Source organism: Columba livia, unplaced genomic scaffold (assembly GCF_036013475.1).
Source record: "Columba livia isolate bColLiv1 breed racing homer unplaced genomic scaffold, bColLiv1.pat.W.v2 Scaffold_616, whole genome shotgun sequence".
Taxonomy (NCBI): domain Eukaryota; kingdom Metazoa; phylum Chordata; class Aves; order Columbiformes; family Columbidae; genus Columba; species Columba livia.
This window is the reverse complement of record NW_027043653.1, coordinates 27,790-41,081: the sequence shown is the minus strand read 5'-3', so window position 1 is coordinate 41,081 and position 13,292 is coordinate 27,790. Positions and strand designations below refer to the sequence as shown.

Below are 13,292 nucleotides of genomic sequence, written 5' to 3'. Positions count from 1 at the left end.
CTTGGGGACACCAAAGGCTCAGGGACACTGGGGTTTGGGGACAGCAAGGGCTTGGGGACACCCAGCGCTCAGTGACACTGGGGTTTGGGGACAGCAAGGGCTTGGGGACACCAAAGGCTCAGGGACACTGGGGTTTGGGGACAGCAAGGGCTTGGGGACACCCAGCGCTCAGTGACACTGGGGTTTGGGGACAGCAAGGGCTTGGGGACACCCAGTGCCCAGTGACACTGGGGTTTGGGGACAGTAAGGGCTTGGGGACACCCAGCGCTCAGTGACACTGGGGTTTGGGGACAGCAAGGGCTTGGGGACACCCAGCGCTCAGTGACACTGGGGTTTGGGGACAGTAAGGGCTTGGGGACACCGGAGGTTCAGTGACACTGGGGTTTGGGGACAGCAAGGGCTTGGGGACACCAAAGGCTCAGGGACACTGGGGTTTGGGGACAGCAAGGGCTTGGGGACACCAAAGGCTCAGTGACACTGGGGTTTGGGGACAGCAAGGGCTTGGGGACATCAGGGCCACCAAGGGCTCAGGGCCACCAAGGGCTCGGGGACATTGGGCCTCATGGTCACCCAGGGCTCGGGGACATTGGGGCTCGGGGACACCAAGGGCTTGGGGTCACCAAGGGCTCATGGACACCAGGGCCTCGGGGACAGCAGGAGCTCAGTGCCACTGCACCCCCACGTCCCCCTGTGTCCCCCTGTGTCCCTGTGTCCCCCCATGTCCCTGTGTCCCTGTGTCCCCATGTCCCGCCGTGTCCCCATGTCCCTGGTGTGTCCCTGTGTCCCACTGTATCCCCACGTCCCCCCGCATCCCCATGTCTCCCCATGTCCCCCTGTGTCCCCATGTCCCCCCATGTCCCCCTGTAACCCTGTATCCCCCACGCATCCCCGTGTCCCCCACGCATCCCCGTGTCCCCCTGTGTCCCCGTGTCCCCCACATGTCCCCCCATGTCCCCGTGTCCCCTGTGCATCCCCATGTCCCCTGTGTGTCCCTGTGTCCCCCCATGTCCCCGTGTCCCCCATGCATCCCCATGTCCCCGACGCATCCCCATGTCCCCGTGTCCCCCATGCGTCCACATGTCCCCCATGCATCCCCGTGTCCCCCCATGTCCCCGTGTCCCCTGTGCATCCCCATGTTCCCTGTGTGTCCCTGTGTCCCCATGTCCCCCCATGTCCCCGTGTCCCCCGTGCATCCCCATGTCCCCCACGCATCCCTGTGTCCCCCCGCGTCCCCATGTCCCCCTGTGACCCCGTATCCCCCGCACGTCCCCATGTCCCCCACGCATCCCCTTGTCCCCCTGCGTCCCCATGTCCCCCACGTGTCCCCATGTCCCCCATCCATCCCCGTGTCCCCCCATGTGCCCCCATGTCCCCACGTCCCCCTGTGTCCCCGTGTCCTCCCGTGTCCACATGTCCCCCCATGTCCCCCTGTGTCCCTGTGTCCCCCCACGTCCCCATGTCCCCCCATGTCCCCGTGTCCCCCCACGTCCCCACGTCCCCCCACGTCCCCATGTCCCCCCATGTCCCCGTGTCCCCCCACGTCCCCATGTCCCCCCATGTCCCCGTGTCCCCCCGTGTCCCCGTGTCCCCCTGGCACTCACGATCTCGTCCTCCAGGTCCCGGCGCAGCTGGTGCTGGCGGCGCGAGGCGGCGAGGAGGCGGCCGCGCTCCCGCAGCGGCTCCCGCAGCGCCCGCAGCTGCTGCTCCAGCGCCGCCACCTGCGCCTGCAGCTCGGGGCCCAGCGCCCGCGCCTGCGCGCCCAGCGCCGCCAGCTCCTCCTCCCGCTCCTGCGCCTGCTTCTCCAGCACCTGCGCGGCACCCAGCGTGGCACCCCCTGTCCTGGCACCCCTGGTGCCCCATCCCTGCTACCCCATCCCTGGTACCACATCCCTGGTACCCCATCCCTGGTACCCGCATCCCTGGTACCCCATCCCTGGTAACCGCATCCCTAGTAACCGCATCCCTGGTAACTGCATCCCTGGTACCACATCCCTGGTACCCCATCCCTTGTACCACATCCCTGGTACCCCATCCCTGGTACCACATCCCTGGTACCACATCCCTGGTACCCACATCCCTGGTACCCGCATCCCTGGTACCCGCATCCCTAGTAACCGCATCCCTGGTAACTGCATCCCTGGTACCACATCCCTGGTACCCCATCCCTTGTACCACATCCCTGGTAACCCCATCCCTGGTACCACATCCCTGGTAACCACATCCCTGGTACCCCATCCCTGGTAACTGCATCCCTAGTAACCGCATCCCTGGTAACCGCATCCCTGTTACCCACATCCCTGGTACCCACATCCCTGGTACCCACATCCCTGGTACCCGCATCCCTGGTACCCGCATCCCTGGTAACTGCATCCCTAGTAACCGCATCCCTGGTAACTGCATCCCTGGTACCACATCCCTGGTACCCCATCCCTGGTACCACATCCCTGGTAACCCCATCCCTGGTACCACATCCCTGGTACCCCATCCCTGGTAACCACATTCCTCGTACCCGCATCCCTGGTACCCGCATCCCTGGTAACCCCATCCCTGGTACCCACATCCCTGGTACCCCATACCTGGTACCCACATCCCTGGTACCCGCATCCCTGGTACCCGCATCCCTGGTAACTGCATCCCTGGTACCCGCATCCCTAGTAACCGCATCCCTGGTAACCGCATCCCTGGTACCCACATCCCTGGTACCCGCATCCCTGGGCACCTCTGGTACTTCCATCCCTGGTACCTCCATCCCTGGTACCCTATCCCCTGTCCCCCCATGTCCCTTGTCCCCACCTGGTGCTTGCTGAGCAGGACGCACCCCACTCCCCCATGTCCCCCATGTCCCCATATCCCCCATGTCCCCATATCCCCCCATGTCCCTATATCCCCCCATGTCCCCATATCCCCCCATGTCCCCCATGTCCCCCATATCCCCCATGTCCCCATATCCCCCTATATCCCCCATGTCCCATATCCCCCTATATCCTCCATGTCCCCATATCCCCCATGCCCTTCCATGTCCCCCATTCCCCCATGTCCCCCATGTCCCCATATCCCCCCATCTCCCCATATCCCCCCCATGTCCCCATTCTCCCCTTGTCCCCCATATCCCCCCATATCCCCCACTCCCTCCATGTCCCCCATATCCCCCATTCCCCCCATATCCCCCCATGTCCCCCACGTCCCCATATCCCCCATGTCTCATATCCCTCTATATCCCCCCATGTCCCCAAATCCTCCCATGTCCCCCATGTCCCCCCATGTCCCCACATCCCCCATATCCCCCATATCCCCCATGTCCCCCATATCCCCCATGTCCCCCACATCTCCCATTCCCCCCATATCCCCCACGTCCCCCAGGCCCCACCTGGTGCGCGCTGATGAGCCGTGCCACGCTGCCGAGGTCGTGTCCGCGGTGGCTCTGGCGCAGCTGCCGGTGCAGCGCGTCCACGGCGCGGCGCAGCGCGGCGCAGGCCTGTGCGCACAGCTCGGTGCGCAGCGCCTCCTGCAGCCGCCGGGCCGTGCCGCGCGTGGCCGCATCCAGCGCCGCCCAGCGCGGGCCCAGCGCCGCCACCCGCGCCCGCACCGCGGCCGACAGCGCCGGACGGGCCGCGCACAGCCCGCGGGCCTCCTGGGGGCACGGGTCAGCGTGTCCCCCTGTCCCCGTGTCCCCATGTCCCTGTGACCCCATGTCCCTGTGTCCCCATGTCCCCATGTCCCACCAACAGCCCGCGGGCCTCCTGGGGGCACGGGTCAGCGCGTCCCCCTGTCCCCCTGTCCCCATGTCCCTGTGTCCCCATGTCTCGATGTCCCCCTATCCCTGTGTCTCCCTGTCCCTGTGACCCCATGTCCCCATGGTGTCCCCATGGTGTCCCCATGACCCCCCCATGACCCCATGGTGTCCCCATGTCACCTCCTGCAGGCCATCCAGCCAGCTGCGGTTGTCCCCATGTCCCCATGGTGTCCCCATGGTGTCCCCATGGTGTCCCCATGTCCCCATGTCCCCATGGTGTCCCCATGGTGTCTCAGTGTTACCTCCTGCACGCCGTCCAGCCAGCCGTGGTTGGCCCCATGTCCCCATGTCCCCAATGTCCCCATGGTGTCCCCACGGTGTCCCCATGACCCCCCCATGACCCCATGGTGTCCCCATGTCACCTCCTGCAGGCCATCCAGCCAGCCGCGGTTGTCCCCATGTCCCCATGGTGTCCCCATGGTGTCCCCATGTCCCCATGGTGTCCCCATGGTGTCTCAGTGTTATCTCCTGCACGCCGTCCAGCCAGCCGCGGTTGGCCCCATGTCCCCATGTCCCCAATGTCCCCATGGTGTCCCCATGGTGTCCCTATGACCCCCCTATGACCCCATGGTGTCCCCATGTCACCTCCTGCAGGCCATCCAGCCAGCCGCGGTTGTCCCCATGTCCCCATGGTGTCCCCATGGTGTCCCCATGTCCCCATGGTGTCCCCATGGTGTCCCCGTGTCACCTCCTGCAGGCCGTCCAGCCAGCTGTGCTTGGCCCCATGTCCCCATGGTGTCCCCATGTCCCCATGTCCCCAATGTCCCCATGGTGTCCCCGTGTCCCCACGGTGTCCCCGTGTCACCTCCTGCAGGCCGTCCAGCCAGCCGCGGTTGGCCGCCAGCTCTGCGGCGAGCGCCTGGTGCCGCTGGCACTTGCTGCGCAGGCTCCGCGCGTCCCCATACGACCCGTCCTGCGCCGTCCGCAGCTTCTCCTCCAGCCACAGCTCCAGCTGCCGCACCGCCCGTCACCTCCCGCCTGCCTCGCCACAGCCCGTCCTCATCCCATCCTCATCCTCGCCCTCATCCCATCCTCATCCTCATCCTCATCCCATCCCATCCTCATCCTCATCCCATCCCATCCTCATCCCATCCTCATCCCATCCTCATCCCATCCTCATCCTCGCCCTCATCCCATCCTCATCCTCATCCCATCTTCATCCCATCCTCATCCTCACCCCATCCTCATCCTCATCCTCATCCCATCCTCATCCTCACCCCATCCTCATCCCATCCTCATCCTCATCCTCATCCTCATCCTCATCCTCATCCTCATCCCATCCTCATCCTCACCCCATCCTCATCCCATCCTCATCCTCATCCTCATCCCAGCCCATCCCAACCCATCCCATCCTATCCTCATCCTCATCTTCATCCCCATCTTCATCCCATCCCATCCCATCCCATCCCATCCTCATCTGCATCCCATCCCATCCTCATCCTCATTCCATCCCATCCCATCCTCATCCTCCTCCTCCTCCCATCCTCATCCCCATCCCATCCCATCCCATCCCATCCCATCCCATCCCACCCCATCCCATCCCATTTCAACCCCTCCCATCCTCATTCTCATTCCATCCCATCCCATCCTCATCCTCATCCCATCCCATCTCATCCTCATCCTCATCCTCATCCCCATCCTCATCCCCATCCTAATCCCATCCCATCCTCATCCCATCCTCATCTGCATCCCATCCCATCATCATCCTCATCCTCATTCTCATCTTCATCCCCATCTTCATCCCATCCCATCCTCATCCTCATTCCACCCCATCCCATCCCATCCTCATCCCATCCCATCCCATCTCATTCCCATCCCATCCCATCCCATCCCACCCCATCCCAACACATCCCATCCCATCCCATCCCATCCCATCCCATCCCATCCCATCCCATCCCATCCCATCCTCATCCTTATCCTCATCCTCATCTTCTTCCCCATCTTCATCCCATCCCATCCCATCCTCATCCTCCTCCCATCCTCATCCCCATCCCATCCCATCCTCATCCCCATCCCATCCCATCCCATCCCATTCCATCCCATCCCATCCCATCTCAACCCCTCCCATTCTCATTCTCATCCCATCCTCATCCTCATCCTCATCCTCATCCTCATCCTCATCCTCATCCTCATCCTCATCCTCATCCTCATCCCACTCCATCCTCATCTTCATCCCACCCTCCTCCTCCTCCCCCAGTACCTCCTGCGCCTTCTGCAGGAACCGCTGCAGCTCCAGGTTGTCCTTCAGCCGCTCCAGCAGCTCCTGCGCCGCCTCCTGGTTCCCGCGGTGCCTGGAGGACCCGGGTGACGGTGACGGTGACAGCCACTCCGGTACCTCCATGGCCACTCTGGTACCCCTGTGGCCACTCCACTCTGGTACCCCTGTGGCCACTCCGGTACCCCCATAGCCGCCCCTCACCTGCTCTCCAGCGCCGCCACCGTCTCCCGCGCCTCCTCACCGTGGGGGTTGCCCTCGGCCACCAACTTCTCCCCGGCGGCCACCATCCCCTGCAGCCGCTCGCCGGCGGCGTCCACGGCGCCCACCACATCCTCCAGCTTCTTGACGGCAGCCTCGGCTCCCGGCACCGTGCCGGGCACATCGGCATGCGCCACCGCGTACTCCTGCGGGCGGCGTCACCGTCACCGGCGTCACCGTCACCGCGTGCCCCCCAACCCCGGCATCATGTCCCCTTGGCGCCTCACCTGCTTGCTGAGGACGCCCTCCAGCTGTTTTGCGTCGCGGAGGAACATCTGGAACGCCAGGGCCTGGCGCAGCCGCTGGCGCCGCTTCTCCCACATCCTGCCCAGCTCCTCCCAGCCGGCGTCCAGCGCCTCCAGCCGCTGCCGCAGCACCGCGTCCGTCTGTCCGCGCGTCGCCTCCCGGCCCGCGGCCCGCGCGCTGCGGTACTCGCCGCCGTAGCGCGCCATCTCCTCGCCCAGCGCCTCGTGCTGGCTCAGCAGCCGCTCAGCCTCGGCCAGCGTGGCCGGCGCGTCCTCGGTGGCCACGGCCGCGGCGGTTTGGGCCACCCAGCCCTGCAGCGCCGCCAGGTCGCGCAGGACGCCCTGCAGCTTGCTGGCCGCCTCCAGCGCCTCCTCGCGCCGCCGCAGCGCGCCACGCAGCTCGTCCCACTCGCCATCCAGCGCCGACAGCCGCGCCGGCACTGCCGAGGCTTCCGCGGGGTGCCGGGCCACCAGCTTCTCCCCCTCGGCTCGTAAGTGGTGCAGCTTGGCCTGGATGGCGTCCAGGTCACGCTCCACGGCCGAGAGCTTGCACTGCAGCGTGGCGACACCGGGGGGGTTGTTGCCAAGGCCCCGCATGGACGCGATGGCGTCGGTCTTGTCGCGCATCCACGCCGCGGCCTCGTCGCACTCCAGCTGGAAGTTCTGCAGGTCCAGTGCCGAGCTCAGCGCCGCCTTCTTCTGCTCGGCCAGCGCGCGGAAGCGCTCCCACCTGCGTGGTCAGGGGACGGGGAGCCTGGCCGGAGTGGCAACAGCCGGGGAATGCGCGCCCGACCAGAGCACCGGCCTGTTTGGGACATCGTGCTATCCAGAACGTCAACCTGCCCAGAGCATCATCCTGCCCGGGACATCATCCTGCCTGGAGCATCGTGCTGTCCAAAGCATCATCCTGACTGGAACATCATCCTGCCCAGAGCATCATCCTGTCTGGGACATCATCCTGCCCGGGACATCATCCTGCCCAGAACATCATCCTGTCTGGGACATCGTCCTATCCAGAACGTCAACCTGCCCAGAACATCATCCTGCCCAGAACATCATCCTGCCCAGAGCATCATCCTGTCTGGCACATCGTCCTATCCAGAACGTCAACCTGCTGGGAACATCATCCTGCCCAGAGACTCATCCTGGAGCGTCAACCGGCCCAGAGAACACGCGCCTGCCCTGAACATTGTCCTGCCTGGAACACCATTATCCCTGGAGAAACCTGGAGCGTCATCCTGTCCAGAGCATCATCACCTCTGGAAAACCCAGACCCTGTTCTGAACATCATCCTGCCCAGAGCATCATCCTGTCCAGAGCACCATCATGTCCAGTGCACCATCCTGTCCAGAACGTCAACCTGCCTGGAACATCATCCTGTCCAGAGCACCATCCTGCCTGAAGAACCCATCCCTGTCCTGAACATCGTCCTGTCTGGAGCATCATCCTGCCCAGAGAACTCAGACCCTGCCTGGGACATCACCTGGACCACACCTGCTTGGAGCACCATCCTGTCCAGAGCATCATCCTGTCCGGAACGTCAACCTGCCCAGAACATTAACCTGTCCAGAGCATAATCCTGCCCAGAGTATCATCCTGTCCAGAACGTTAACCTGCCTGGAACATCATCCTATCCGGAGCACCATTCTGTCCAGAGCATCATCATCTCTGGAAAACCCAGACCCTGTTCTGAACATCATCCTGTCCAGAGCATCATCCTGTCCAGAGCATCATCCTGCCTGGAACATCATCCTGCCCACAGCATCATCCTGCCCACAGCATCATCCTGTCCAGAGCACCATCATGTCCAGAACGTCAACCTGCCTGGAACATCATCCTGTCCAGAGCACCATCCTGCCTGAAGAACCCATCGCCATCCTGAACATCGTCCTGTCTGGAGCATCATCCTGCCCAGAGAACTCATACCCTGCCTGGGACATCACCTGGACCACACCTGCTTGGAGCACCATCCTGTCCAGAGCATCATCCTGCCCAGAGCATCATCCTGTCCGGAACGTCAACCTGCCCAGAACATCAACCTGTCCAGAGCATAATCCTGCCCAGAGCATCATCCTGTCTGGAACGTCAACCTGCCCAGAGTATCATCCTGTCTGGAGTATTATTCTGTCCAGAGCATCATCCTGTCCAGAACGTCAACCTGCCTGGAACATCATCCTGTCCAGAGCATCATCATCTCTGGAGAACCAAGACTCTGTTCTGAACATCATCCTGTCCAGAGCATCATCCTGCCCAGAGCATCATCCTGTCCAGAACGTCAACCTGCCCGGAGCATCATCCTGGCCAGAGCATCATCCCACCCAGAGCACTCCCTGTTGGAGACCCCAGCCCCATCAGCACCCGCCGCGCAGCCCCCATGCGCCCACCTGTCGTTGAGCTGCTGGCGGGCGGCGCGGACGCCCTCCTGGTTGCTCCCGGCGCCCAGCAGTTCCTCGGCCGCGCGGTTCACGGCGCCCACGCGCGACGCCAGCTGGTTCATCTCCGGCTCCAGCGTCTCAAACCTGCGGACCACTCGTGGCGCTCAGCGCCGCGCCGGGGACACCGTGTGGCGCTGGGGGGGCTTGTCGCCGGCGCTCACCGCTGCTGCACCACCTCCAGGTCCTCCAGGCGCTCCGGCACGGCCACGGCCAGCAGCCACTGCTCCTTCTCGCCCAGCCACAGCGCGCAGGCGTCCGCCTCGCCGCGCATGGTGAAGAACCTCAGCGCGTCCTCCAGCTCCCGGCGCCGGCGCTCGACCAGCTCCTCCACCTCCCGGTAGCTCCGCTCCAGCTCTGCCACCGGCGCCGCCACGCCGGGATCCTCGGCCACGCCGGGCGGCAGCGCGGCCGCCTGCTGGCGCAGGGCGTCGATGGCGGCGCGGTGCCCGCGCAGCTCGTCCTGCACGGCGCGGTGCTGCCGCGCCAGGCTGCGCGCCGTGTGCTCGTCGCGGCCCGTCCCGGCGCCGGCCGCCAGGCGCCGCGTGTCCTCCAGCCGCGCCGCCGCCTCCGCCGCCTCCGCCTGGAACTGGAAGACGCCGGCGGCTTCCCGCAGGCTCCGGTGTCGCTCGGCCGCCAGGTCGACCAGCGAGCGCCAGCGCTGCTCCATGTCCCGCACCAGCGCGGCCGCCTTGGCCGCCCCGCGTCCCCCCTGCGCCGCCAGCTCGCGGCCGCGCTCCAGCGCCCGCTCCAGCGCCGCGGCGCGGCCGCCCAGCTGGCTCTGGAAGGCGTGGTGCTGGCTCAGCAGGCGCAGGGCGCCGGGGAGGTCGCGGGCGGGCGCGGTGGCCGCGGTGGCGCGGAGCAGCCGCTCCTGCTCGCCCATCCAGGCGTCCTCCTGGCCTGCGTCCCAGCGGAACTGCCAGAAGCGCCGCGACTCCTCCAGCCGGGCCCGGCGCTCGCCCGCCAGCGCCGACAGCTCGCCGAAGCGCCGCTCCAGCGCCCGCGCGCGCTCCAGCGCCGACGGGGGGTCGCAGGGCTGGGAGCCTGAGGGGACGCGGGGGACATCCCAGGGGTTTGGGGGACAGTCTGGGGGATGTCCTAGGGGGCTGGGGGACACCCAGGGGTCTCGGGGACAGGCTGGGGGGCTGGGGGACATCACAGGGGGCTGGGGGACAGTCTGTGGGGCTGAGGGCACCCCAGGAAGTTGGGGGGCACCCCATGGGGCTGGGGGACACCCAGGGGTTGGGGGACAGTCAAAGGGGCTGGGGGACTTCCTGAGGGTCTGGGGGTAGCAGGTGCGGTTTGGGGGTTCATGGGGGAATCTGGGGGTTCATGGGGGGCTCTGGGGAATCATGGGGGGATCTGGGGGTTCATCGGGGGATCTGGGTGTGCTGGGGGGCTCTGGGGGTGCCGGGGGGCTCTGGGGGTTCATGGGGGGATCTGGGGGTGCCGGGGGGCTCTGGAGGTTCATGGGGGTTCTGGGGGTGCTGGGGAGGTCTGGGGGTTCATGGGGGGATCTGGGGGTTCATGGGGGGACATGGGGGTGCTGGGGGGCCCTGGGGGTTCATGGGGGGCTCTGGGGGCTCATGGGGGGTCTGCGGGTTCATGGGGGCTCTGGGGGCTCATGGGGGCTCTGGGGATTCATGGGGGCTCTGGGGGTTCATGGGGGCTCTGGGGGTTCATGGGGGCTCTGGAGGTGCTGGGGGGTCTGGGGGCTCATGGGGGGTCTGCGGGTTCATGGGGGCTCTGGGGGCTCATGGGGGCTCTGGGGATTCATGGGGGGATCTGGGGGTGCTGGGGGGGTCTGCGGGTTCATGGGGGCTCTGGGGGTTCATGGGGGCTCTGGGGGCTCATGGGGGCTCTGGGGATTCATGGGGGCTCTGGAGGTTCATGGGGGGCTCTGGGGTTCATGGGGGCTCTGGAGGTGCTGGGGGGTCTGGGGGTTCATGGGGGGATCTGGGGGTTCATGGGGGTTCTGGGGGTGCCGGGGGGCCCTGGGGGTTCATGGGGGCTCATGGGGGCTCTGGGGGCTCATGGGGGCCCTGGGGGTTCATGGGGGCTCTGGGGATTCATGGGGGGATCTGGGGGTGCTGGGGGGGTCTGGGGGCTCATGGGGGCCCTGGGGGTTCATGGGGGCTCATGGGGGCCCTGGGGGTTCATGGGGGTTCATGGGGGCTCATGGGGGCTCTGGGTGTTCATGGGGGCTCTGGGGGCTCATGGGGGCCCTGGGGGTGCCACTGACCGTCCGTGTCGGCGCTGAGGGCCAGGGCGGCGTCCCGGACGGCGCGGACGCGCTCGGCCTGCGCGGCGATGTCGGCCTCCAGCAGCGCCTGCAGCTGCAGCTGCGCCGGCACCTCCTGCTCCGGCGGGCACTGCGACAGGCGGCCCTGCGCAAGGACCCCGGGTCACCCCCACGGGCACCCCACGGGCACCCCAACGGGGACCCCAATGGGCACCCCAATGGGCACCCAAACAGGGACCCCAACGGGCACCCCATGGGCACCCCAATGGGGACCCCAACGGGCACCCCAATGGGCACTCTAACAGGGACCCCAATGGGCAACCCATGGGCACCCCAACAGGCATCCTAATGGGGACCTCAACAGGCACCCCAATGGGCACCCCAACAGGGACCCCAATGGGCGCCCCATGGGCACCCCAACGGGCACCCCAACAGGCACTCCAACGGGCACCCCATGGGCACCCCAACAGGCATCCTAATGGGGACCTCAACAGGCACCCCAATGGGCACCCCATGGGCACCCCAACAGGCATCCTAATGGGGACCTCAACAGGCACCCCAATGGGCACCCCAACAGGGACCCCAATGGGCACCCCATGGGCACCCCAATGGGCATCCCAACAGGCACTCCAACGGGCACCCCAATGGGGACCCCAATGGGCAACCCATGGGCACCCCAACAGGCACCCCAACAGGCATCCCAATGGGCACCCCATGGGAACCCTAACAGGGACCCCAATGGGGGCCTCAACAGGCACCCCATGGGCACCCCAACAGGCATCTCAATGGGGACCTCAACAGGCACCCCATGGGCACCCCAATGGGCACCCCAACAGGAACCCCAATGGTCACCCCTGAAACCCCCTCCTGCGGGCACTGCGACAGGCAGCCCTGCGCGAGGACCACGGGTCACCCCCACGGGCACCCCAATGGGGACCCCAACAGGCACCCCAACGGGCACCCCATGGGCACCCTAACAGTCATCCCAATGGGCACCCCAACAGGCACCCCATGGGCACCCCAACAGGGACCCCAACAGGCATCCCAATGGGCACCCCAACAGGCACCTCAATGGGCACCCCAACAGGCACTCCAACGGGCACCCCATGGGCACCCCAACAGGCACCTCAATGGGCACCCCAACGGGCACCCCAACGGGCACCTCAATGGGCACCCCAATGGGCATCCCAACAGGGACCTCAATGGGCACCCCATGGGCACCCCAACAGGCATCCAAATGGGCACCCCATGGGCACCCCAATGGGCACCCCATGGGCACCCCAACAGGCATCCAAATGGGCACCCCATGGGCACCCCAATGGGCACCCCAATAGGCACCTCAATGGGCACCCCAACAAGGACCCCAATGGGCACCCCATGGGCACCCCAATGGGCACCCCATGGGCACCCTAACAGTCATCCCAATGGGCACCCCAACAGGCACCCCATGGGCACCCCAACAGGGACCCCAACAGGCATCCCAATGGGCACCCCAATGGGCACCCCAACAGGCACCCCAATGGTCACCCCAACAGGGACCCCAATGGGCACCCCATGGGCACCCCAACAGGCACCCCAATGGGCACCCCAATGGGGACCCCAACAGGCACCCCAATGGTCACCCCAATGGGGACCTCAGCAGGCACCCCAACAGGCACCCCAATGGGCACCCCAATGGGCACCCCAACAGGCACCCCAATGGTCACCCCACGGGCACCCCAGGCCCCGCCCCCCGGGCCGCCCCCCCCGTGCCCGCTCTGCCCCCCCGTCCCGTTCACCTCCACGTGACCCATCCAGGCCGCCAGGTGGCGCGCGTCGCTCAGCACTTCCTGCAGGCGCACGTGGCGCAGCAGGCGGCGCCGGCGCGCGGCCAGCAGCTCGCGCAGCTCCTCCCACAGGCGGCGCACGCGGTCGCGGCGCGCCAGCGCGCGGCCGGCGCCATGGTAACGCCCCGCCTCCAGCTCCGCCGCCGCCGCCGCCAGCGCCGCCACGCGCCCGCCGTACGCCTCTACGTCAGCGCGCAGCGCCTCGTGCCGCCGCAGCGCCGCCTCCGCCGCGGGAAGGTCCGCGCCAAAGTTGGCCTGGGGACGGGGGGGGGGGAGGG

At 66.4% G+C, this 13,292-nt stretch overlaps 1 protein-coding gene across 1 annotated transcript in view; it reads right to left on the bottom strand.

The window, feature by feature from the left end:
- The window catches only part of LOC135578115 (spectrin beta chain, non-erythrocytic 2-like), a gene marked incomplete at its 3' end in the record, with an annotated part of 52,676 nt that overhangs the window by 15,686 nt on the left and 23,698 nt on the right, over positions 1–13,292 (bottom strand). The window contains exons 8-17 of the mRNA XM_065048328.1: positions 12,967–13,269; positions 11,189–11,333; positions 9,111–9,990; positions 8,899–9,033; positions 6,497–7,244; positions 6,213–6,415; positions 5,994–6,084; positions 4,599–4,745; positions 3,368–3,631; positions 1,602–1,808 (exon numbers count right to left, since the gene is read on the bottom strand). Of these exons, the coding sequence (XP_064904400.1) occupies positions 1,602–1,808; positions 3,368–3,631; positions 4,599–4,745; positions 5,994–6,084; positions 6,213–6,415; positions 6,497–7,244; positions 8,899–9,033; positions 9,111–9,990; positions 11,189–11,333; positions 12,967–13,269 (3,123 nt within the window). The remainder of the gene's footprint in view (positions 1–1,601; positions 1,809–3,367; positions 3,632–4,598; positions 4,746–5,993; positions 6,085–6,212; positions 6,416–6,496; positions 7,245–8,898; positions 9,034–9,110; positions 9,991–11,188; positions 11,334–12,966; positions 13,270–13,292) is intronic.